The sequence below is a fragment of the Garra rufa genome, chromosome 23 (assembly GCF_049309525.1).
Source record: "Garra rufa chromosome 23, GarRuf1.0, whole genome shotgun sequence".
Classification (NCBI taxonomy): domain Eukaryota; kingdom Metazoa; phylum Chordata; class Actinopteri; order Cypriniformes; family Cyprinidae; genus Garra; species Garra rufa.
In genome coordinates, this window is record NC_133383.1 from 34232267 (window position 1) to 34260221 (window position 27955).

General features: G+C 35.8%; 1 protein-coding gene across 1 annotated transcript; it reads left to right on the top strand.

The window, feature by feature from the left end:
- Window positions 1-96: 96 nt before the first annotated feature.
- On the top strand, window positions 97-27907 carry LOC141299579 (nuclear pore complex protein Nup160-like). Its single transcript, XM_073829947.1, has 16 exons — window positions 97-160; window positions 1622-1720; window positions 3028-3147; window positions 3239-3334; window positions 5262-5356; window positions 5436-5532; window positions 9756-9861; window positions 10008-10168; window positions 15396-15456; window positions 16109-16219; window positions 16595-16718; window positions 16808-16909; window positions 16992-17133; window positions 25435-25560; window positions 26149-26244; window positions 27605-27907. Exons 1-16 carry the CDS (start codon window positions 131-133, stop codon window positions 27686-27688), a joined length of 1650 nt encoding a protein of 549 aa, XP_073686048.1. The 5' UTR covers window positions 97-130; the 3' UTR covers window positions 27689-27907.
- Window positions 27908-27955: the final 48 nt, after the last annotated feature.

The following is a 27955-nucleotide window of genomic DNA, read 5'->3' on the forward strand; positions in this document are numbered from 1 at the left end:
ACTTGATATTTTCAGCCTGTTCTTGATTGTGAAGCATCTGGGCAAGGTGTAGTCTGTGAGTTCAATATTTCCCTTACATCGTTTCACTAGCTGGCCCAGCAATCCCAGTTTCCTCTTTCCTGAATGCCTGATGTCAAACTGCCAGTATGCACAACTGCAGGTGAGATGCTAGATTGTATATGGTCCTCATATAAATGTGACCCTGGACCACAAAACCAGTTATAAAAGTCATTTTTTTGGAAATTGAGATTTATACATCATCTGAAAGCAGAATAAATAAGCTTTCCATTGATGCATGGTTTGTTCAATTTGGCTGAGATCTGAAAATCTGGAATCTGAGGGTGCAAAACAAAAAAGTCTAAATATTGAGAAAATCGCCTTTAGAGTTGTCCAAATGAAGTTCTTAGCAATGCATATTACTAATCAAAAATTAAGTTTTGATGTGTTTACGGTAGGAAATTTACTAAATATCTTCATGGAATATTTTTGACATAAAACAAAAATCAATCATTTTGACCCATACACTGTATTTTTGGCTATTGCTACAAATATACCCTCGCTACTTAAGACTTAAGGTTTTGTGGTCCAAGGTCACCAAGGTAACAGTTAATATTTAGTCTCTGTTTTTATCTATTTATTTGATAAATTGAGTAATTAAGTGATTTTAATGAATTTAGTGAAATTAAATTAGTAAGTATTTTTTTTGGTTTAGAATGCAATGTTTTTATTTTAACCCTTGTTTGCACAATGTATAGCCTACATATATAAATGTTCCTAGCCTCATATTTCACATTGTTTGGAGAACAGCATTGTTGTGATGTAGAATAGTGTAATTTTTTTAAATAATGGGTTAAAAAGTAATTGATTTTTTTCATCTGAGAAATCAAAGTAATAATTGATAGTTAATGATGGGGCTCTTATTGCTTGGAGTTCAGATATATATTGTCTGAATTAGACATCTCAAAATGTCCTTCATGTAGCTTTTCACAGCCATTTCAGAGGTAGACTTTTGATCCAGCACTAATTGATTCGATCTGATTTAAGACTTCTGAATGAATGTTTCATTAGTCTTAGCTGTTCTCTTTAATATCCATGGTCAGTTGTTCTTAGATAAAGAGGTTGTGATTGAATCTGTTATTAGTTAGTATCTACTAGTACTGCTAGGCATTGAAAACTTTCTGAAATTATTACACTGTATCCATCATTCACTCACTCTTTATTTTTGCAAGTTTTTTGCAATTTGTAATGAAGTAAAAACTTTTTATTATATCATCCACCAAAGTTTTGATTAATATGAGAATTTGAACTGCTGTCCAACTTCATCTTTTGCTCAGTTCCTGTCAACATTGAACTTCCATTTTCCAGGGTGCATTAAATATGATACTGGATACACATATTGTACACAGCTGATACAGTGTAGTTAGATTTTTTTGTGTGTGTTTTATTGGACCACTGAATTTAACATGCGATATAATATAAAGTCACGTGTTAAAGTTCTCAGGTTGATTTGATTATGTAGCCTGTTATTTATTATTATAAAAATGTATAAATAATATAAGTAATGCCTAAAATGTTTTTTTTTTTAACTTTACGTTACTGTGGCTGTCTTGCCTCTCAACAGGAATATGTTCGGTTAGTTGGACCCTGGTGCCAGGTGAATGTGGGATCCTATCGTTTTGTTTTGGGTCATTGCTATCTGGCCAGTGGTGAGGGCCAAAAGGTAAAAATATCTATATATGATCAGTGGTGTGTCTTCTGTACTATGCCTAGCAACTAGAATCATGTTAGTGTCAGGTCAATCATGCTAGAAACATGCTATCTCTCCATTCATCCATCCATCCCACAGACTGTATTGCCTTCAAAACATTTAACCATAAAGCTTTAAAACTACTTTAAACTTTTTCAGACTAAAACCCATAACATTTGTAAAATTTCTAAAACTTTTAAACTTTTCACACTTTCTGATCAGGCTTTTTCTAGCCAACTTAAATTAACTTTTTTTTATCTAGTTAAAAAGTTTTTATTGTAAAAACTGCCTTTTTGCAATTTACTTTTGTATACAAAACAGTTAACCCTTACTAAAATGTACCATTAGAAGTCTGTTGTTTTTAAAATTTTGCATTACTATATTTTCACACTTGTAACCATGATTGCTCTCTTGTTCCATTGTTGTCTTTTGTGCAAAGAAATAAGTCTCCGGACAATTCTCTACCAAGTGTTTCAGTTGTTGTCAGCAAAAGGTCTGATTCAGTTGACTATTAATTGTCAAGAAATTACATTTCTTTAAATGTATTGATTCAATATGTTCAGTCGTTAATCAGAAATGGCCTTTAAGTTAAGTAGACACTGTGTAAAGCAGGACTACAGGCACCACATTAAGTGTGTGTTTTTATATACACTACCGTTCAAAAGTTTGGGGTCAGTACATTTTTGTTTCTTTTTTCTTTCTTTTTTTAAGAAATGAATACTTTTATTCACCAAGGATTTATTAACTTAATAATTAAACGTTTATTAAAAGTTAATAACAAATAATTTACATTGTTTTAAAATATTTATATTTTGAATAAACACTGTACTTTTTAAACTTTTTATTCATGAAGGAATCCTGAAAAAAAATATTTGGCAGCACAACTGTTGATATTATCCAACATTGATCATTCTAATAATAAATCAGCATATTAGAATGATTTCTGAAGGATCATGTGACACTTAAGACTGGAGTAACAGCTGATAAAAATTCAGCTTTTCATCACAGGAATAAATTCTATTTTAAAGTATGTGAAAATAAAAAACATTATTTTATATTGTAAAAACATTTTGCGATATTACAGTTTTTTTCTGTATTTTTAATCAAATAAATGCAGCCTTGATGAGCATAAGAGACTTCTTTAAAGACTATTACAAGTCTTACTGACCCCAAACTTTTGAACGGTAGTCTATATATATCTATATCTATCTATCTATCTATCTATGTGTATATATATTTATGTGTGTTTCCATTGGTGGATATGTGTTTTGTGGTTTTAGGCATTGCAGTGTTTCCAGGAAGCAGCCGCTGAGGTGGATAAAGAAGAGTTTTTAATGAAACTCACAGGAACAGATGAAGAGGCGGCCGCAACCGCCCCACGATTACTTTATTACAACAAGGTATGTGTTTGCTAGATGCACAGACCGTGTTAAAAATGATGATTCAGCATCTAAATGGGGATGTAATGGGTCTAATTGTTTATTTATTTAGGTTTTGCGATTATTGGAGGATATTGGTTTGCCAGAGCTTGTGATTAATTTGGCAACACTGGCCATATCTGAAGCTGCCAATGATGAGAGAAGCCAGGTGATGACTTTGTTTGTTTGTTTGCTTTGAGAATGATTAATTCATTAGAATAATAGACCATATGCACCGAGCGTTATTTATAACTTCTGCATAATGATAAGCCAGCTCGTAAACTTCAGATGAAGCTAATTTTATATGTGCTACATATAGGTAGAGACTCCTGTCCTGCCTCGTTCTTATAAGAAACTGAGAAAAATAGTAATTGCAACATTGTAAATAATGATAGCGGCATGAACATTGAGTTTCATATTATTTAACAACACATAATTTAAATGCCGAGCCTGGTAATCCCAGGAGAGTACCTAGATGCATATTTGTACATTTAAATGCTGACAGCTAAACAATATCATAACGTGTTTAGTCTAACCTTAGCTAGCTAGCAATGCTTCTCTTCAACGACATCTTAATAGTAGTCTTGATAGTCAATAGCTTGCCTTCATAGTCATGAACACATTTTTTAAATCTTGCAATATTTTAAAGCTACTAAGCTGTGCAATAAAATTCACTTCAAAGATACATTTTTTATTCCTAAAGACGACATGGGAAAAAAAAGTATTTTCACGGAAAACGACGTCTATTTAAAGATGAAAATGACATGAAATTGCACTTGTAACCAGAAGATGGCAGCAGAGGATCACTCATTGGCTGCAGCTTTATTTATTTATTTAAATATTTATATACAGTGGTGCAGTGGTGCCTAGAGAAGTGGGTATACGCTTAATTTATAATCGCTATTTATTGCTGTACTCATGCTTTTTATATACATTTATAAATCCTTGTTCTTTTAAGCCAAAATACATGCTGTAAAGTATTAACTTCCTGGCATCTGGACGTGCCTTTCAGCAATCTCTAATGAAATCGGTTGGGCAACTCTGTGTTAGAGTCGTTTTGAGCTTACTGTCTGAACGCATTAGTTTACTGGAAAAGTTTACAGGAGTTCACCACTTTGAGAAATTTCTTATCAGAAAAACCTGCTTCTTGTCATTTTCACGGTTCGTTATAATGTACTAATTCAAATTAGTAATCAATAATAATTAAAATTAACCCAAAATGCATAGCTATCTTGCCCCCCAGAATCTAAGTGTTTTGTCATGGAAGAGGTAACATTTTCTACGAAGCCCTTATTTACTTTATAAGGGTATTTCTAAGGTATTATTATGAATGCATAATGCATAATAGAAAACCTTATAATATGTTGTATCATTCATGAATAATCATAACAATTATAACGCTTTATAATACTTGAGTATTGGAGGTTATAACTTTAAGATTGATTCTTTATAACACACAATGTGCGCCATATTAAATCTACTTTATTTATAATGGACTATATCATATTATATTTATTTTTTATATATATTTATTTTACATTATATTAAGTTTTATTTTGATGGTCCCCTTAGTCTATTGACTATAAGCAACTTTCCAACGACATTTCAACTAACACTCCTTAGAGTATTAGTAGACTTAGGTTAAGGTTCGGCTAGGGAGAAGGTTCATGCACTTACAAAGTTACTTATAATCAGTTTGTCTTTTGGGGAACCATCAAAATACAGTGTTAACATACTACTTATAATTACTGCTAGATGACATGCAGTTGCAGAGTTGCTTATCAAAAGCTGTCTAAAGGGTACCATCAAAATAATCAAACTGATCATATTACACATTCAACTGGTCTGATACCTGATCTTAAGGTATGAGGAGGTAATCATAATCAATTATAATACATTAAAACTGTTCTTATGAATACATATTATGAGGTGTTTTATTATGCATTATACATTCAATATAAAGCCTTAAGAATACCCTTATAATGTATTATAAATATGGACTTCACAGAAAGTGTTACCCAATTGTTACAACTGCCATTTTAATTTGGAAAATATCTCTATTTAATATTAATCAGAATCTGACACCTGTATTGTAGGCTGCTCTGTGGACTCGTATATTCAAGCATCATCTGGATCTTGGACACAACAGTCAGGCATATGAGGCCCTGACGCAAAACCCTGATTCCAGCAGGTACTGTGCACTGACCACATTCTGTCATCCGCAGTTTAAAGTGAAGTACTTGAGCTCTCGCTGTTGTCTGTGTCTGCAGGCAGCTGGACTGTCTTCGGCAGCTGGTGGTGGTTCTGTGCGAGCGTGCTCAACTCAGGGATCTCGTCCAGTTCTCGTTTGTTAATTTACACGATGAGGTATGTAGGAATACTTTCTCACACATGTGCCTTAAAGGATTAGTTCACTTTCATAACAACAATGCACAGATAATGTACTCACCCCCTTGTGATCCAAGATGTTCATGTCTTTTTTTCCTCAGTCGTAAAGAAATTATGTTTTTTTTTTTTGAGGAAAACATTTCAGGATTTCTCTCTTTATAATGGAGATGGATGGCGCCCCGAAGTTTGAACTTCCGAAATGCAGTTTAAATGCAGCTTCAAAAGGCTCTAAATGATCCCAGTCGAGGAGGAAGTCCTCTCTGTGCAGCTCATGCGAACTCTGTGATTCAGGTAAATACAGTTAGGGTACGTCTAAAAACTCCCATCTCGTTTTCTTCCCTAACTTCAAAATCGCCTTAGATCGCTGCAAAAGTACCGACATATTGTTTACAAAGTGAACATACAAAGAAACTCAAACTCCCTTTACAAAAAAAAAGGGTAAAAACGGCATTATAGGACGATTTTGACATTGAAGACATAAACAAGATGGGAGTTTTTAGACAAACACTAACTGCATTGACCCGGATTATACTGACTACACATTCACTGCGCAGAGACCAGACAAGACGAGCATTTGAGGTTAAAGAGTATAGAAATTGTCAATTTGTTTCAAACTGGATTTAAACTGCATTTCGGAAGTTCAAACTTTGGGGCGCCATCCATATCCATTATAAAGACAGAAATCCTGAAATGTTTTCCTCAAAAAAACACAATTTCTTTACGACTGAGGAAAGAAAGACATGAACATCTTGGATGACAAGGGGGTGAGTACATTATCTGTGCATTGTTGTTTAAGAAAGTGAACTAATCCTTTAAGGCCAATTCACATTGCAACAGCAGACATTGACAAATGGGCAACAGACACGTTTGTCGGGTTTGTCTGATTAGTGTGTTACCCCTGTCGGTGTCTGTTGGTCTCAGTTGCCATTTGATTCACTGATTGAACATGTTGAATCAGCCTGGATGTTGAATTTTAAGCCTGGATGTCCTGCACAGAGCACATTCAGGGCTTTTCAGAGATACCAAATGTTTAGACTAGGGCCGGGACTTTAACGCGTTAATTTAGATTAATTAATTACAAAAAAATAACGCGTTAATTTTTTTTAACGCATTTTAATCGCACTTAATTTTGCACCGCGGAACGTTTCTCACTGGATGAGTTTCGGCGGACCGATTATACTGGAGCACCAACTAGCACATAGAGCCTCAAGTATCACAAAAATGCTTTTACAGAAGGTCTACCTACCTATAGGGTACCAGAATTTCTGAAATGTAGGCTAGTATATTTCTAAATATCCCAGTGTTTCCCCTACCATTATCTTAGGGGGGCGCGTTTACAATGTCTCCTCCGTGAAAACACGGACTGGATCGCGGACTCCATTCATAAAAAACGAATTTACTATAGCGCGGAATGCCACATAAATTCGTCGATTTTTGGATTGATAAATCAAAAGTTGGTCTGTCACTTAATTTAAATAGCGATATGGACTAGTGTCTGTGAAAACTGAAATGCAAAAAGACCGTTTTAATATGAATCCTGCATGTTCCGTTTGTATCTGTATGTATGAATGGTGGAGACGTGTTTTTTTTTTTTTTACTACACGCATACTAACTAGCATCATATCATACTTTACACACAGAAACTTCAAGGCAACCTGTCAAAATAAAAGTACGGTTTAACATGAAACAGAACAATATTCCTATTTAAATAATTGACAAAAAAACAATATATATGATAAAAAATAAATATAACAAGATTAACCACTTAATTGTAGAAAAAATACTACAATTATTATTTAAATGTTAAATTATTATTATTTATTGATTTTAACAGCAAACCTCTGTTTGTTTGCCAAAAATTAAAAAGGTTTATTTTTCATTTGATTAAAAATAAATAAATGTTTATGCTTTCATTTGATTATGAGAAAAATTAAAACACACAAGAATTTCTTTTAAAAAAATAGCAAAAGATTGTAAAGCCCTATTGTTCAAAATGTTAAAATAGAGAGTTTTGGACTTATTTTTTCACTGAAATAAATGTTTTCGTTATTACACAAAGTAGGTTAAAGTACCGAGAAAAAAAAGTATGGAAACCTAGGGTAAACACTGTATCCTATTGCAACACTGAATGGCAATATTGCACTGGTCTGTTGGACTTGGTTGAACAAAAATAAACAATATTTTGTTGCTTAAGCTTATGTATTCAGTCATTCTTCAATGGTATACTAAAAATCCATATGAAAAAACTTACTTCTCACTGTTCTCAGGTCAAATATTTATATGCGATTAAAATGCGATTAATTTCGATTAATTAATTACAAAGCCTTTAATTAATTAGATTTTTTTTTTAATCGAGTCCCAGCCCTAGTTTAGACGTTTGACCATGACCACACTCTCTCCTTGGTCTTTAAAGATGGCCAAAAATTATTTAGTGAAAAATTGTACATCCTTTTGGAAAAATGATTATAATTTGTAATTGTCATTTAAATCCAAATAATTTTTAAATTGTTTATCATAAAGCAACATCTCAGGAAAATGTTATGGGTTTTCATTTCATACATGTCCACTGTAGAGGACACCAGGACTAAAATCATTTTTATTATGCATTTTGGGAGACATAACAATTGAATAGAAAAATAAATAATATATCAATATTCTTATGAAATATTAGATATTATTATAAAATTCTGGCCAATTATTACTACCATTATGACCATTGAATTCTTTTTTCAACATCCTGTCCCAACAGCAACACATTAATATGCAAATTAGATACAGTGTATAGATACACTGCGTTTAATGGGAAAACCAGTTTACACACACGTATTGTATGAAACAGAATGGCATATCAAATCATTTTTGTTATATGTTGTATAACATAGTTGAGAATCATCCTTAAACAATGTTTGTTAGAAAAAAAATCCTGAAACCTAAAAATTGTATTGATTTAAAAAAAAAAAATTTAAGCAATTGTTTTGCCTTTTGATGTCTATTCATGCCATTTTATTTATTTATAGTCCTAGTGTCCTCTACGGAAGACAGAATAAAATATGAATAAAATGTAATTTTTCAAAAATGACAATTTTCCTTTTTTTTTTTTTCCTAATGATCTAAACAATGTAATGGCATGAAAAGAATACTAAATTCACAAATCTTTTTTTTCTGGGTCTCAGGAGGCTATTTATTCCCGAATTTCTTTTTAAAACTTGCTTCTCCTGTTTCCTGTTCTTCGGCTATATCCAGAATGACAGAGCATAAATTAGCGGTTCCTCTTTTTTTTACTATAATATACACCATACTCTTGTTATATTCTCTTGGACTTAAGTTGTCACAGCTGTGAGGTGGTTTCTAAACGTGCTCTTGAGAGAGTGGTTGCAAATTTAACACTGATTATTATGTACATTGATAAATATTAGTTCTTGTAAGTCATTCTTACAGTTTTGACAATATGTATAACCAGCTACGTAACCTTTCCTTTATGACACATTTAAATCCTGCAAATTCTCAACAACTTTCAGCTTAAAGGAGAAGTTCACTTCCAGAACAAAAATTTACAGATAATTTACTCACCCCTTTGTCATCCAAGATGTTCATGTCTTGTTTTTTGAAGAACACATGTAGTGAACTTCTAAAATGCAGTTTAAATGCACCTTTAAAGGGCTGGATCCCAGCCGAGGAATAAGGGTCTTATCTAGCGAAACAATTAGTTATTTTCTAAAGAAAAAAGTGTTGTAGGACGATTTTGAAGAGGAAGCAGAAAATAAGATGGAAGTTTACACAGAGCTAGACAAGACAAGCATTTGAGGTTAAAAAGTATATAAATTGTTTTGCTAGATAAGACCCTTATTCCTTGGCTGGGATCGTTTAGAGCCTTTTGAAGCTTTAAACTCGGGTCAACATAGAAGTCCACTGTATTGAGAAAAATCCTGAAATGTTTTCCTCAAAAAACACTTTTTTTTATGACTGAAGAAAGAAAGACATGAACATCTTGGATGACAAGGGGTTGAGTAAATTATCTGTCACTGTTTGTTCTGGAAGTGAACTTCTCCTTTAAGTTTGCAAGTTGTAAAAGTGCTGCATCATCATCAAATATCTCCAGAGCCTCACTGTCCCTTGGCCATTCTTATTTTTTAGGCCTGTCTTCAATTCTTACTTATATTTTTGACAAGCCGTTGTGTTGTTTTGTGCTTTGTGTTCTTCAGGTGGTCAGCATTATTGAGTCTCGTGCAAGAGCTGTGGACCTTATGACTCACAACTACTATGAGCTTTTGTATGCTTTTCATATCAATCGTCACAACTATAGAAAAGGTAAAACTGATGGTCAGCGTTACAGTATTGTTTCAAGTAGTTTGGAGGAAAGGATTAAGTATTGGATAAAAAAGTTAAAAATGACAAAAAATTATATTCAGACAGAATTTGGCCATTAAGCTAACAGTAAATTGTTTGTGTGTAAGCCGGTACAGTGATGTTTGAGTACGGTATGCGTCTGGGCCGTGAGGTTCGAACTCTGCGTGGTCTCCAGAAGCAGGTCAACTGTTATCTAGCTGCCCTCAACTGCCTGCGTCTCGTCCATCCGGACTACGCATGGATTGTCCAGCCCTCGTCTGGAGCAGCGGTAAGCATCTGAAACATTTTTAATTGCTTGGATAGTTTTCAGTTGTTAGAATATGTATATAAATAAGTTTTTAAGAAGTGGCATCTGTAAAACAAACATTGCTACAGCTTTTCTCAGAAACAGCATTACAGAGTGACATTGTCCTGTCAGAATAACCACCATTGTTGACTTACACAGTGCAAAAGGCATGTGGTAGAGGTCTGCACACCGGACCAGATTTCTTGCGACGCGGGAATAAATTTAAAAATAAAATGCGGTAGCGGTCGGTAACGGGTGTAATTTGAACGGGAGCGGGCGGTAACAATATCCCGTTCCCGACGTCCTTTTTGAACAGCATATCTGTGCTTTACTCATCTTATCAAGCCCCTTCTAGTTTTAGCAATTAAAATAGTTCAGTTTTGTATGTATTGGCAAAGTGATTATAATTTAGTTTCTATTCTATCTTTTATTATATAGTTTCTTTTTTTAAGTTAATTTAGAAACTTTTGGAGCATTTTTTGTTCGTTAAATATACGCTTTTTGTTTCTTAAAGTAACTGCCAAGCGGCCAGCGGCAGACAGTAAGTTGATGTTTGATCAGTTTTGCCTTCTCAAATCATGACTTGTCTACAATAAAATTTAATAGAGGTCGACCGATATTGGTTTTTACCGATACCGATAGCTAGGTTGGACCACACTGGCCGATACCGATATAGATACTGAAAGGCAACTAAAATAGTGCTCTACTATTTTTTATAAAGTACTAAACCATACTTTGTAAATTAATAAAAAAATATAAATATTAATTATATATTGATCATTAAAGTTATTTCATAGTTCATTAATGTTAACAAAATAAACTTCAAAATTGAACAATATATCAGTAAATGTTGGAATTAACACACTAACAAGGAACAACACTTCTATTCTACAGCTTTCATCAATCTTAGTTGATGTTACAAATGGGCTCATTGTAAAGGGGTGGAAATCTTTACATTTTAACAATATGTAAAATTACAGTTTCTATGCTTTTTGTTTATATTTGGAATCTCTGTATGTCAGTACTGCCATCTTAAAATTAAGATCCAATTTAATCACATTTTATATCAAATTTATTTCAGATGTTTTGTCCTTCTCTGAAAACATAACTGACTGTGTGTACTGTACATTAGTTTCGTATAAAAGTATTCGAAAAGGCAAGTGCATTTAACCGCATCCGCAATCAAGCTTTTTAGGACGAACAAACACAAAGAGCAAGTGAAAGTCTGTCAGTGCGCGAGTTTTGTGCATCTAATAGTACTGCATTACAAACGGCAGAAATAAAGGCATATCTAAAGTAAAACACTGCGGGTGGAAGCACACACTGTCAAGCAATGCGTACGTGTCTCATAGTGCAAATTCTGTGCAATGAAACCCGCCGCGTCTCTAGCGTGCACACGTGCCATATGCGGGGGAAAAAAACAAGCTCGTTGAAGAGAGGATTGTGATGCATCGGAGAATCAATTTTTCAGCCACCCTAACGAAACCGGGCAAAAGTGCAGACTGCTTTGCGCGGACAACTCGCAGGTATCACACACACACACACACACACACACAGTTGATGCGTCGCTTGTAGTTCAAGGGGAAGTCTAAAACAGTTTATTTAATCACCAAACAGGCAAATGTTTACTTAAAGAATGATCAAAAAAGCGGCAAAGATTAGTTTAAAGAACAGATCAAATGGAAAGAGAAGGAGCGATATATATATTGTTGTAACCATTCAAGATTTTTTTTTCTGTTTTACATTGTTTAAATATTATTTGTTTGTGTTTTGTTTCAGTGCAATCAGTTTATTACGAAAGAAGTTTGTGTAATTTGTAAATGTCATAAAGGACGCTGGGAGAATTGGAAAGGGTCAGACACAATTTTTTGACCACATCCTACGTTTTTATTTGTGGAAAATCCCTTCTTAAACAAATTTCGTTTTGTATCATTTTTATGTAAATTTTTTAATACATATTTTTGTTAAGCAGTTATTAAAATCAAATAAGAACAAGGAACACTGGCATTGTGAAATAAAGTGCGTAACTATCATGCTTCCGCGGCCTGAAGAAAAGGCTAAAACAAATTATAACTCTATATGAAGTATACAGACTTTATTAGAGCTACAGAAATACAAACGTTTTGCTTAAATGCACAATACTTAATCTTCCAGCCAAGGGTCAAGTCGTTATGAACATTAACCCTCAATAGGTCCTTGGGGTCTATATGACCCCGATCGACGTTTCCTTGATTAAAAAAAAGGGTTCCCTTCATCTGAGAGGAAAAATATTTTGTGACTTTTCCTACATAATCTGTCTATACACACACAAAAAAACCGGGCTTGATTCGATTGTTCTGAAGGTATGTAATTTTTTTTTTTACTAATCTGGTCTTCGGGGTCAATATGACCCTACATTGAAATGAATGGGAAATTTGAAAAAACTCAATATTTTTTCTTCATTTGTCAAAAAAAAATCTATAAATCCGGCATAAATCAGAAAATTCACACACAGAAATGAAGGCCTACTACTAGAGCATAGATGTGATGTAAAAAAGACATGCTCACTCACACACGCACACACACGCACACACACACACACACACACACACACACACACACACACAGACAAACAAACACACACTTACATATGCACCCATGTATTCTCTCACTCTTTCTCTTTCTCTCTCTCTCTCACACACACACTCACACACACTCACACACACACGCACACACACTCTGACTCCAAATCTTGTCCTTTAGGTATGTCTTAGGTGGCATTTAGGTGGCATCCTTTAGGTGGCATTTAGGTGGCATTCTGTCAAATTTCTGTGGCATTATGTAAAAATAGACATTTCAAAATGCACCAAAACTACAAAAATTCTACTATTTGAAAAAAAAATTATAATTTTAAATGTCCTTTATTATGTTTATATGTAAATAAATTCAAAAAATTTATTTCAAAAGTTGTAATACAACAGTTGGCTACATGCAGGAAAATGAATGGCTCTCTATTGGCCTCTGCTGGTCAAAACTATTTATTTATTAAACTGAAAAGAATTAAGGTTTATCTCAAACCAGGAGATGGCGTACTTCTACACATAACACCTGGATCAATATCCAAAAACAATTTAAATTAAATTTAGATCATAATTTAATTGAATTTTTCATAAAAAATTAAAATTTCATAGGCAAGCTTATGGTGTAGTTGAGGAATTGTGTGGTAAACAGGTACAAAAGTACTTCATATCTCCCAAAACACAGCATTAATGAATAGATGAGAAGTAAACAAAAAAAATAATATATTATTTGTATAATTAAAAATGTATATTTTTTGTATAATTTCTCTATCAATTGTTGGGGTCATATAGACCCCAAAGACCAAATTGATGAACTGGAAATGAAGACCTTACTAGGAGATTTGGGACAGATATGATGTAATGTAAAACTATGAATGGCGCGCTGTGGCGCAGCAGGATTTCTGACGGCAAAATGAACACAGTTTGCTTTCTCACGTCACGTCTTTAAATCTGCAACTTTGCTGGCTAACAATATGACCAGCTTGATATAAACCAGTGCAAATATATGGTAACAATCCTGACATCAAGCATTGGTGTCGGACTTAACCTCTCATACTCTATGACAGGGAGCGAGCATGAGCTGCTTCAGCAAAGAACGCAACCTGGAAAAACTATCGGCAAGGATTTTTGCCGATAACCGATAGTTCTGCCAATGAACTATCGGTGCCGATTAATCTGTAAAACCGATACATCGGTCGACCTCTAAAATTTAAACCAGTTAAAGCATATAGCAATGCTAGTTCAAACGTTTACCTATATAAACATGCACTATAAGGTGCATATCCAATCGTTTGTGCGGAGAGTGGAAGCTAAAACACATCAGCGCAATCACTTACATTTTTTTCGGTGGGGACAATTTAAAACATGCCGTTATCTTTGGTCAAAAAGGTAATAGTAATACGTCATTCGGAACTGTAAAGGGTATTCTTTTATTTGTGTGCACTCACAATATCAATAAAACATGCTTTTGTAAAATAAAGAAAACGAACACGATGCGCTTTCTGCAGTCTCAAAAATGAACCAAAACTCTGCTAATTTTTTTCAGTGGAAACTATTTACAACATGCTGTTATTTTTGGTCAAAAAGGTAACTGTAATACATCATTCGGAACTCTAAAGGGTATACTTTTATTTGAGCACGCACAATATCAATAAAACGTTGTGCTTTTATAAAATATAGAAAACGAACATTATGCGCTTTCTGCAGCTTTAAAAATGAACCGAAACTCAGCGAATACATGCATCACAGACATGATAAATATATATGTAAAAGCTTTAAATTACTACTTAACAAAATGAAACAAACCGAAAGCACAAACTCTTTCGTTATGTAGCTAATCTGTAAATAAGATGCATTTCTCTCTAAAGGCGCGTCCAATGAGGAGATGGATGAGGAGGATCGTTAACTGTATCCTTGCAACACTGACTCAGAAAACACTACTTTATAAATGAATAATTCAAATATCTCCTTACTATCCCCCCCCCCCCCCTCCGCAACATTCATGGTAGTTACTTTTGCCGTCCGAGCCACTCTAGACATTCATGGTAGCCTGGTCCCGTGTTTCCACCAGCGCTGCAACTTTTTTTCATCACCGTTGATGGATGTCTAAAATATAAATATAAAGAGAAATCTAAAACAGGCCCGATGCCCGGCCCACATCTGATCTATGATGGGCTGAAATGCAGGGATATAATACGTCTTAAAAGTGGAACATTGAATATAATGGATGTACTGAAAAGAATGTTTTATATACTTGGTATTGTTTCCTAATGGTTAAATGTGAGATTCTGGAAACAAGATCTAAATTTAATGGGAACGATCGGGTCGGTAAGAAAATTAGTCTAAGAGGGCAGCAGGTGAACAAAGAGTGCATATATAGCGGTAGCGGGTGTGTGAGGAGTAAAACCTTGTGGGATCGGGACCAAAAAAAGCTGTGCAGACCTCTAGCATTTGGCTGTGAAGTAAGGATATTACCGTGAAGTAAGTCTAATCAATATGTTGTATGAGTTTTGTGCACAAGTTTTGTGAATTATGTAAGACTTGTACTCTGTGTGTATATGTAACACATCTATAACACATCATTTAGAACATAAATTTGTAACAACTATTAAAATGTATTTTAATATATATTTCTATCATGACTTGACTAGTATGAACGACCAGGCACATCACCGAAAAGGAACTATGATGGCGAATTTGCTGCAAATGCAGGTAAATCATCCCCAAAACACCCATTAAAATTGTGTGGACAATACTTTTTCACCCCTTTGTATGTAAACATGATCAAATTGTGTATGCTAGTAGTCATATTAGTCATTCAGAACTTGAAAGGTGAAGAACCTGAGCAAACGTCTGTTATAATTTTATTATTTACATGTTACCACTTAACATTTTAATCATCAACATTTTCAAAGTAATAGTAAGCTGCAGCCTTAGTCTTGATACATACAATCATTGAAGGTGATTAACATTTAATGTGTGGTTTACTGGCTGCATTGAAAACATAAAGCATGACCATTTGTAGAATTGTTCATAAATCTGGCTCTTTTAATCAGTTGATCAAATTATCGTTTTGAATCAGTCTAATGAATCGTTAGCTGAATAAACCAGTGCAAATGCTGAATGAATATCTGATTTCTTACTGTGTACTTGATTTTCTATGGACCACATTATGAATTAATGTATCAAAATAATGTATGTTTTACTGTTTTTATTCAGATGTGTAGATTTGTAAAACTATTGGCCTATTGAACTGATTGACTGTCAGTTTAATTGATGTAGTAATCAAAATCAGCAACATCTAGTGTTGTGTTGATGTTTTTAAATGCTGTGCATTTTAAAGTTGTTTTTCATGTGATTACAGTAAGTCAACAGATCGACATTCTTGAGCTGAAAGACTTGGAGAAAGAGTGTGTTCTTGCTCGGAGTCGCCTGACTTTGGCTCAGCAGGACCCCCCCTCAGCTGCCATCGCAGGTAATGACACGGGGTTTACATGCTTTTTTTGGAGACCCTTTTAATCTATTTTAAATTACTACAATCTTATATTCTGCAAAACCACATCCAGGCCCTATGGTGCAACCATATCTGTCACATCTTAGTTTTAGGCGCTGCATTTTTTCAGCCGCTTATGATCAGTGTAGTAAATGCTGCTCCACACAAACTGTCTGCAAGCAGTGTGTTTTGGAGTAATGTGCATTTGAAATATTCAAATGATATATGTTTTTACTGCAAAATAAGAATCAAATATATTGGGATCAAATGTAGCTGTCAGTGCTGGTAATTTTGTCAGAAGGTCTATTGCCTTTCTTTTAAATGGTTAACATGATCCTGGTGTTATTTGTCTTACAGGAGGTGCATCTTCACAAGAGATGGTGGCTCTGCTGGTACAAACAGGACTTTTTGACACAGCCTTGACTCTATGTCAGACCTTTAACTTATCCCTCACACCCGTCTTTGAAGGACTGACCTTCAAGTAAGTTAATCGATCCTGTGTCTGTCCAGTCAAAATCACCTTGACTGCTTTTTGTTCTGATTTCTGCACTGCATATTTTGTATGTGTAGGTGTATCAAACTGCAGTATAAAGGCGATCAGGACCAGACAGAGGTGTGGAACTGGCTTGCAGCCAATCAGCTGCCAACTGTAATTACTACTAAAGAGACAAGGTTTGTTAAAATACTCCTTGGCCTTGATTATTGCAATGAACTCTGTTCTGTCTCTTCCTAAATTGAATTTCTCTCCACACAGTGCGACAGATGAAGCTTGGCGGCTGTTAGCTCATTATTTGGAGAAATTCTCCTCACAGAACGGCCAATATCATCGCTGTGTCATCAACAAGCTGCTGTCACATGGGGTGCCAGTGCCTGATTGGATGCTCAATGCCTACAAGGTGGATGTTTTTTATTTTCACCATTACGTCTGATAGACAAGGGGTCATGAATTGAAAAATTATGTTTTCTTTAAAACATACTTATTCATCCAAAAACAGTGTTTTTTTTTTGTTCAAAACTCGTTTTGTTCTTTATTACATTATAGTGAGGCTGTGCAATTAATCAAATAAATTTGAATTCAGCTTAAAACGATTTTTAAAAACACTAATCAAGATAAAACGGTTATTTCTAGGGCTGCAACTAACGATTATTTTAATAATCGATTAATCTGTCGATTATTTTTTCGATTAATCGATGAATCGGATAAAAAAAGGGATTTACAACCCTTTATTCAAAAACAGAACTAAAATCTTTAGAAAGTGCACGAACATGTTGCTCCTTGAACTGTTATAATAATAATAATAAAATAAAAATGGACTAACACAAAAAACATACACATGTATGCTTTACATCTGCCAAATATATAGACTAAATAAACTAAAATTACTATCCGTCAAGACAGCGGCTTGCTGTGGTGTACATGCTGCATTTCCCATCAAGAAGCCTCTCAAATTAAATTCCTCAGTGCGCATTAAAAAAGTCATGTGACTTTGCACGCTGGAACGGGATAACTTGACTAACTTTCTGCTCCATTCATTCTGCCATGGCGGTGTTTAGTGTCCTGCCATCAGCAGCGACCAGCTGGAAGAGTTCCGCATTCAAATGCACGCAAAACTGGCCTCAAAGCCCCAGCAAAAGTAATTACCATGAATGTGTCAAGGCAAAAATTAAGAAAATATTCGAATTACTTATTAATAAACTAGTATTTTCTCATTCAGTGTTGCAAAGATGAAATTGACGATCCTGCCATCTGCTCATTAATGCCTAATGCATCTTTATGGATTAGCTAATAAAAGAGTTTTGTTTTCGATTTTAATTATTTCGTTTTATAGTAAAATAATAATTTAAAGCTTTCTATAGATATTGTGTTTGTGAGGCAATTACCTGGGTTTCGGTTAATTATTGTGAAGCGCTCCTGTTTAAACCAAAGATATCAAGCATATTCTGTTTGTTTTCTTTAAGAGCACATTTTGTTGATACTGTTAGTACACACAAACTAAGGTAGACCCTTTACAGTTCCGGCCCGGGTGGTATTTTACTCTTACCTTTATGAGCAAAAAAGAAATTCCACATTGCACTGGCATCTCCATGTCCTGCAAAGCGCGCTTCTCTCCGCTAGGGGTGGGCGATATGACCTAAAATTAATATCATGGTATTTTTCATCTTTTGAACGGTGCCGGTATAATATCACGGTATTACTTTTTTTGGTACATTTTCGGAGAAGTAGCCTGTCCTGTCCATTTAGTATGTGAATAAAGTTAATCTTTTCATAATATAATAAGTATATGGTAGGTATCCTTATCAAAAAGAGACATGGGAGAGTATTATGCATTCTCAACATATTTATTTTGCAAAAAACCTAAAGATCTTACTTAACAGTGTACAACAAAACAAAAATTATTTTTTTAAATTTAATTTCTGCAATATTTAAAACCTTTAAATAACTGGGGGAAATCAACCCATGGCAACAGTTTAAAAGTAGACCAATTCTGTGGGGAAAAACGCGGACTTGGCAACCCTGCATCCAACACCAGCTGCTGGAGTTTGTCTTTGCACACGTGAGTACGAAATTTTCGTCCGACATTTTTGCACGTTAAAAAAAATACAGGTTATGTTAATCGAGTTTACACACTGCCTCTGAAACTTTCATCCGTCATAAAAAAAATTGGATCATGTTTGATGTTCTGCATTTTCACATCCATAATAAGCATTTTGATAAGGATGGCGAATATGAGAAAACTAAAAAAAAAAAACACATACGAAAATCGGACTCAGTGTACAATGACCTTTAGATTTGAACGATCACGGGTCGAAAGTAAAGAGAGATGACAAAAATAGACTGGAGGATTTGTTGCAATCTTGTACTCACTGACAAATATCTATTATAAGATGTGCTGCTCCCTTTACAAAATCGAAAGTAAACGTAAACAGGCCGGTCGCGTTCGCCTCGCGCCTGCTCAATTTGTGATCCGCTGTGTAAATCCTTTGGCCGGCCGACCGGGAAAAGTCCCGGTCGTCCCGATTGCCACTCCGCCCCTGGTATAGGCTACAGGGCCGACCTTTCTTCACGATGTTTCACCAGCCGTTTAATGGCCACTCCCCTTTTACCTACCACCTGCAAAGCTGATACGAATATGTTTTACTTTTTTATTTACAACAAGATAGTATAAGGACAGGTATTCAGACCACAACTGAACGTTTGAAGAAAATTTAATGTTTTAAATATACCGGTATTGACGGTATTAGAAAATCCATGTCGTGGCGCTATCTCACACCGGTGATGACTATGACACCGGTGTACCGCCCACCCCTACTCTCCGCACAAACTTTGGAATTATCTTGATTGAATGATTAAACTAATATTGTGATATGTTTTAAGTTTTTTATATCAATGGATTTTAATTTAAATCGCGATGAATTAAGCAGGCTTTTGATCTGTCTGCCGCAGTTTGCTAGGTATAACTTTAAAAAACAAAAACTTGAATTTAACAAACAAAAAGTGTTCCAAATATATCTCTAAATTAACTTTATAAACTAAAGGAACGAAAATAAATGTAATCACTTTGCTATTAAAAACAGCAGCTGTGTAATGAGGAAGAGAAAGAGAAAAAAAGACAGTCGGACTGGAAATTCAGTCGGCCAAAAATTGATGAGCTGTCGGACATTTTTACAAGGAATGTTTGTTTAATAGCCTATTTAATACTCTTAGGCTACTTTATTAATTAAATATATTATTTCTTTGATTTATTTTGGCGTTTTTAGGCTGCTTGTTCGCTGACTGAAGTGTAGGCTATATATAAAAAAACAACGTGCCACCGTCACAGCCCTATTCAAAACTGAGACGATTTCACCTCAGCAGAGCTCCTCTTTCTCCTTACGGTTGTGGTATGTTTTCGACACATTATACAGACAGACAGTGTTACAAAAACTATAGAAGTAGTTTTCTCCATCTCCACTATCCAACGACCCGTACAGCAGCTGTTTTGCGATCGAGCATTGGCTGCTGTGAAAGTACGCTAGCCATAGTAGGCTTAAATATCAAACATGTTTGATATAAATCGGGGCAGCATATATATATAATGTAGAAACGGTACTTTATGCTCAAATGTTCCAGTTTTGCGCATAAGTTAAATTCGCATTCTTGGATGGAAACACAGCTTATGAGGTGCCGAACTCTGCTGGCATCAGTGCGGGAGAGAGACCGAATGTGTCCACTCCGCTCTGCGCTCAATTTTTTTTAAAAATATATATAATAACAACCAAATGTCTCTGCGTCGCGCGACACAACGAATCGATTATGAAATTCGTTGCCAACGCTTTTAGTAATCGATTTTTATCGATTTTATCGATTCGTTGTTGCAGCCCTAGTTATTTCTCCCAATTCCGCCCCCTTTCACTCCTCTATATAAAAGCTTAATTTCACATGCAAAGCAGTAAAATCATGTACGTGACTTGCATAAAATGGGACGTGTTTGATTTATTAATGTTTTTTAATGTTGTGTTTTAAAAAGCACAAAAGAGAATTGCTGTTCTGTGTATGCGTTCAGAGATGGAACAGAACATGGACAAGTAAAGTGAACGTTTAGCTTAAGATGCGTACCTGAACAACAAAACCACTCTCTGCTCTTGACGGAAGGACCTTTTTATAAGAAACAAAGCATGTTTAATTCTTACAGTGAAGACTATGCTGTTTTATTTTACATCGTTAATTACATTAAATATAAAAATATATGTATTGCTATCTTTAAATTAATCAATCATAAAAAGTTCCGGACCCACTCATAATCGTGTTAAATAATCGTGATTACAATATTGACCAAAATAATCTTGAGCATGATTTTTTCCATAATCGAGCAGCCCTACATTATAGAGTTGAATCGGATCTGTGATCGGTGTTTATTAAGTGCCTTTTTTTTCCTCACGTGTCTCACCTTTAATAACAACAACTCAAAACGAATTTCAAGTGACAGGGAAAAATAAACGAAAACTTCAAGGAAAATCAGCAGCATGCACATTTCTGGATACAGATGAAAGGCTATCAACTGACACTTAAAACGGGAAGCATTGGCAGATGGCCAGCAGCAAGAGTCAAAAGCTCGTTCACAGTTTTGTAAACGTTGACAACCTCTTTAAGTTTTTCCTGACTGTGCTGTATTGAGTACCCCCCCAGCCCCCCCAATGCAGCCGAATAAAGTGCGTTGATGGATGCGCTCTTGTTCTCGCTCTGGTCGATGTGTGCACACTCTTCCAGGAGAAATGCCCATAAAATCAGTTCCACCCTTCAGGACGTCAGGAAGAGCCATGATCGATAAAAACTTTCCGAAACTTGTAAGAAACCCGGAAGTGTGTTTTTTGGAAACTTTGGACATGTTTAGCATGAGAATCCAACTCTTTAATAGTGTAATTAACTTAACATGCATGAAACAGCATTGGACCCCCCCTTTAAGGCGATTCTGAGTCGACTCTTTCTTTGAAGGATAGCTACGTTACAAACTACAAAAGAGAGATTTTTTTAAAAACCCATATGGCCTGCTCTTTGAGTTGTAAAGGACGCATGATCCTGTAAACCAAGTGTTTAAATCAGAACACAGGGTTGAATTTTTTTTTTAAAAAGCCAGGTTAAAAGCCTGCTAACATATGTTGTGCACCTCGGCAAACATAAGATAAAAAGAAAATGTTCATTTCATTTAATAGTGATGGAGAGCCCTGTAAGGGCTGTAAGCTGTGAACTGTGTTGTGGTTTATGACTGTATATACAGCATCACTCGAATTAGTGACTTGGACTCAAGTTGCACTCGAGTCACATTTTTATAGACTTCAGACTTGGCCTGAATGACTTCAGACTTGACTCGGACTCCAAGTTAAAGACTTCAGACTTGACTCAGACTCCAAGTTAAAGACTTCAGACTTGACTCAGACTCCAAGTTAAAGACTTCAGACTTGACTCAGACTACAGGTTGAAGACTTCAGACTTGACTCGGACTCCAAGTTAAAGACTTCAGACTTGACTCAGACTCCAAGTTAAAGACTTCAGACTTGACTCAGACTCCAAGTTAAAGACTTCAGACTTGACTCAGACTCCAAGTTAAAGACTTCAGACTTGACTCAGACTACAGGTTGAAGACTTCAGACTTGACTCGGACTCCAAGTTAAAGACTTCAGACTTGACTCAGACTCCAAGTTAAAGACTTCAGACTTGACTCAGACTCCAAGTTAAAGACTTCAGACTTGACTCAGACTCCAAGTTAAAGACTTAAGACTTGACTCAGACTCCAGGTTGAAGACTTCAGACTTGACTCGGTTAAATCAGACTTCAGACTTGACTCAGACTCCAGGTTAAAGACTTCAGACTTGACTTGGACTCCAGGTTGAAGACTTCAGACTTGACTTGGACTCCAGGTTGAAGACTTTAGACTTGACTCAGTCTACAGGTTGAAGACTTCAGACTTGACTCGGTTAAATCAGGTTAAAGACGTAAAACTTGACTCAGACTCCAGGTTAAAGGCTTCAGACTTGACTCGGACTCCAGGTTGAAGACTTTAGACTTGACTTGGACTCCAGGTTGAAGACTTCAGACTTGACTTGGACTCCAGTTTAAAGACTTTAGACTTGACTCAGTCTCCAGGTTGAAGACTTCAGACTTGACTCAGTTAAATCAGGTTAAAGACATAAGACTTGACTCAGACTCCAGTTTAAAGACTTCAGACTTGACTTGGACTCCAGGTTAAAGACTTTAGACTTGACTCAGATTCCAGGTTGAAGACTTCAGACTTGACTCGGTTAAATCAGGTTAAAGACGTAAAACTTGACTCAGACTCCAGGTTAAAGACTTCGGACTTGACTCGGTTAAATCAGGTTAAAGACTTCAGACTTGACTCTGACTCCAGGTTGAAGACTTCAGACTTGACGCGGACTCCAGGTTGAAGACTTAAGACTTGACGCGGACTCCAGGTTGAAGACTTCAGACTTGACTCGGTTAAATCAGACGTAAGACTTGACTCAGACTCCAGGTTAAAGACTTCAGACTTGATTCGGTTAAATCAGGTTAAATACTTCAGACTTGACTCAGTCTACAGGTTGAAGACTTCAGACTTGACTCTGTTAAATCAGGTTAAAGACTTCAGACTTGACTCTGACTCCAGGTTGAAGACTTCAGACTTGACGCGGACTCCAGGTTGAAGACTTCAGACTTGACTCGGACTCCAGGTTAAAGACTTCAGACTTGACTCTGACACCAGGTTAAAGACTTTAGACTTGACTCAGACTACAGGTTGAAGACTTCAGACTTGACTCGGACTCCAAGTTAAAGACTTCAGACTTGACTCAGACTCCAAGTTAAAGACTTCAGACTTGACTCAGACTCCAAGTTAAAGACTTCAGACTTGACTCAGACTACAGGTTGAAGACTTCAGACTTGACTCTGACTCCAAGTTAAAGACTTAAGACTTAACTCAGACTCCAGGTTGAAGACTTCAGACTTGACTCGGTTAAATCAGACGTAAGACTTGACTCGGTTAAATCAGACGTAAGACTTGACTCAGACTCCAGGTTAAAGACTTCAGACTTGATTCGGTTAAATCAGGTTAAATACTTCAGACTTGACTCAGGCTACAGGTTGAAGACTTCAGACTTGATTTGGTTAAATCAGGTTAAAGATTTCAGACTTGACTCAGACTACAGGTTGAAGACTTCAGACTTGACTCGGACTCCAAGTTAAAGACTTAAGAATTCACTCAGACTCCAGGTTGAAGACTTCAGACTTGACTTGGACTCCAGGTTGAAGACTTTAGACTTGATTCAGTTTCCAGGTTGAAGACTTCAGACTTGACTCAGTTAAATCAGGTTAAAGACGTAAGACTTGACTCAGACTCCAAGTTAAAGACTTAAGAATTCACTCAGACTCCAGGTTAAAGACTTCAGACTTGACTCGGACTCCAGGTTGAAGACTTCAGACTTGACTTGGACTCCAGGTTGAAGACTTCAGACTTGACTTGGACTCCAGGTTAAAGACTTTAGACTTGACTCAGGCTCCAAGTTAAAGACGTAAGACTTGACTCAGTTAAGTCAGGTTAAAGACGTAAGACTTGACTCAGACTCCAGTTTAAAGACTTCAGACTTGACTTGGACTCCAGGTTTAAGACTTTAGACTTGACTCAGGCTCCAAGTTAAAGACGTAAGACTTGACTCAGTTAAGTCAGGTTAAAGACGTAAGACTTGACTCAGACTCCAGTTTAAAGACTTCAGACTTGACTTGGACTCCAGGTTAAAGACTTTAGACTTGACTCAGACTCCAGGTTGAAGACTTTAGACTTGACTCGAACTCCAGGTTAAAGACTTTAGACTTGACTCAGATTCCAGGTTGAAGACTTCAGACTTGACTCGGTTAAATCAGGTTAAAGACGTAAAACTTGACTCAGACTCCAGGTTAAAGACTTCAGACTTGACTCGGTTAAATCAGGTTAAAGACTTCAGACTTGACTCTGACTCCAGGTTGAAGACTTCAGACTTGACGCGGACTCCAGGTTGAAGACTTCAGACTTGACTCGGACTCCAGGCTAAAGACTTCAGACTTGACTCTGACACCAGGTTAAAGACTTTAGACTTGACTCAGACTCCACGTTGAAGACTTCAGACTTGACTCTGTTAAATCAGGTTAAAGACGTAAGACTTGACTCAGACTCCAATTTAAAGACTTTAGACTTGACTCAGACTCCAGTTTGAAGACTTCAGACTTGACTCGGACTCCAAGTTAGACTTGACTCAGACTCCAGGTTAAAGACTTCAGACTTGACTCTGACTCCAGGTTAAAGACGTAAGACTTGACTCAGACTCCAGGTTAAAGACGTAAGACTTAACTCGGTTAAATCAGGTTTAAGACTTCAGACTTGACTCGGACTCCAGGTTAAAGCCTTCAGACTTGACTCAGACTCCAGGTTAAAGACTTGTGAACATCTCTGATTAACGCTTTTACAATGTTTGGTAATTTTATAATACAAAGTGACCCAGATCATTTTCACTTGGAGGTAAAATAATCACAGCAGATACTCGCTAATAAAAATTAGTTTAGTTCTTGTTTACATAGTAAAAATAAAAAGCTTACTTTGCTTTTCTTTTGTATGCTTGTAGACGTGAATTCTACACCGTTCCTGTTCTCTGTTTGTATAACGTTTATGTAAAGGATGGTTGTCTTTCTGTTTCAGGAAGTTGATGCTGCAGCGCTGTTGCGTCTCTATCTGAACTATGATCAGCTGGAGTCAGCAGCTGAGCTCGTGCTGGAGTATGTGGATGCTCTGCTTGGAAAGGGACATCAGTATTTTGGTATAGAGGTACATAACTTTTTTTTTTGTTAAAAATTATCCTAAAGTACATAACCAACCTGCCATCTCCTTAGCTTAGACTGATTAAAGTATTGTGTAATTAATTAAAGGCAATCCTTTGTAACAATTTAATGAACAATGCACATAAAAATGTGTGTCAAAGCCATAAAACAGACAATTAATTGCCATAATCGTCAATGCCCCAAACCAGACAATAAATCGACATAATCACATTTTTTTTTCTTAGACAATTAATCATCAGCCAAATTTCATAATCGTGACAGCCTTATTCTGTATGCTTATTTATTATGAAATATACATGTATGTGTTTAATATACATTTAAGCAAGGTTTTGGAATCTACTCCTACAGACTCTCAGATTTTGGGTGTGTCACTTACATTTCACATGGAGCGCAGGTTATTTGAAAAAAAAAAAAAAAAAAAATTATTGAAACAGGTGTGCTATGTCTGGGGCCTTTAGAAATAGATTGATTATTACACTGTTTGCAAAAGGAATGTCAAACATTTAATGTGCTTAACACTTTGTCCAGTACTCTGTGTATAAATATTTATTATTGTCTTTTGATTTCTTGACAGCGTCCACTCTCAGCTACAGCATCCCCGGTGTGGCTGCCTTATACATCGATCGATCAGCTCTTAAGAAACCTCAGTGAAAGCCAGATCAATGAAAAGGTGAGGCATTTTTTTACTTACATTCATCATGATGGCCGAGATGTTTATTTCACGATTTAACAGTTGGATTTAACATGGTTTTTCATCGATTGAGATGGGTTGGTGATTAGCTGTTTCAAAACGATAATAATACAGAGAAATGCAGGAAAAGAAACGTTAAAATATTGATTCTGCTCAAAGTGAACCGATTGAATTTGTTTTGTTTTTAGTTTTCAAGTCCTGCTGCAAAGGGGACATCACAGGATATTCTGGCATGATTCCAGTTTAAAGGGACTGTATATGTTTCATTCAGAGGGCATTAAAGTGTGTGACATGAATTTAAATTGTATTTACGACCTCCCAGTCTAGGTTGGGAGGCCGGTGACAAGATAAGTAAAGAAATAGAATTTTAAAGAACACCCCTTTCTCCTGTCCCCAGTTCACAATGACCACGGAGATAATTTTTCAAGTTACACAAATACGATTTATTGTTACAGACTGAATGCTTGAAGCTTTTCTCTTCGGAAGGGGATCAAAGGCCAAAAAAAACAAACAAAAGGAAAACTAACTAAGGATTTCAAAGCTAAATTGCCTATCAAAAATAAAACTCTCAAAAGAAATACAGGCAGCCTTCCCTGACTCCTTAACTAGCCCAAAACCAGGTGAAAAGTTTGTACACAAAGAAAAATGGCAATCCCCAACCTACTTGCTTCCTTATTAACGAAATATTATTAAAAATAACGAATAATCAAAACAGTCAACGAATATCTAGTAAAAACTTAACTGCGAGTTAAAGAAACGAATATTACACACAGCCGCGTTAGAACGAGAGCTCCACGGTACAACTTACACCGAGTTTCAACGTTAGTCACAACACAGTACAATTACATTCAAGTTGTCTGGGGCAGGAGACAGAGGACGCACGACGGAGCTTCCACCACGCGCTCCCAACAGAAGCTTTTTAACACTGCTGTTTCCGGGAATTCAACGCTCCTGCTTGGCAGATATATTAAACTTCTACAGATTTCCATTAAACTTAAGGACTTCTTGCTCCACCCATGCACTTGCAGTGTGACATGTGAAGTGTTTTGGAAATACAAAAAATGTGTACAACCCAACAGATTTATATGGATTTCAAAGGCTTTTGTGGGATCCTATGTAATAAAAAATTCCAGCAACCATTTATTGGCTGCAAATGAGACTGTCAGTACAATAAACAAAATTGTATTTTTTACAAAACAAAACTGGGGATTTAACAACAGATGAGTCTAATCTATTCAATAAAAATCTTAATTGTCAAACCGGGTAATAAAGAAACCAATAAGTATGATGACATTAGGCATGTATGGTTTTGTGATGTTCTCTGTCTTGTTGTTTACAGATGTACAAGAATCTGAAGGATAAACTAGCAGACTATCACAGACTGGTGGACCAGAGCAGCAGAAACAGACTTATGGCCCGTTAACCATCGCTCAGAACTTCTTCACACTTCAGACATGTGCTTAGTATGAGTAATGTTGATGAAAATGCTGAAGACCTACGAAAAACATAGTCTCTTAAATGGAAAAATGTGTATTTTTATATAGACACTGTTTAAACCATCTTAAACTTTGTATGTTGTACTCTTGACTTAACTGGTGTAATTTAAATAAGGAATGCAATAAAAAAGGTTTTGTTTAAATTATGTTTCAGACCTTGTAAACATTTTTTCAGTATTGTATTATTATTGCAC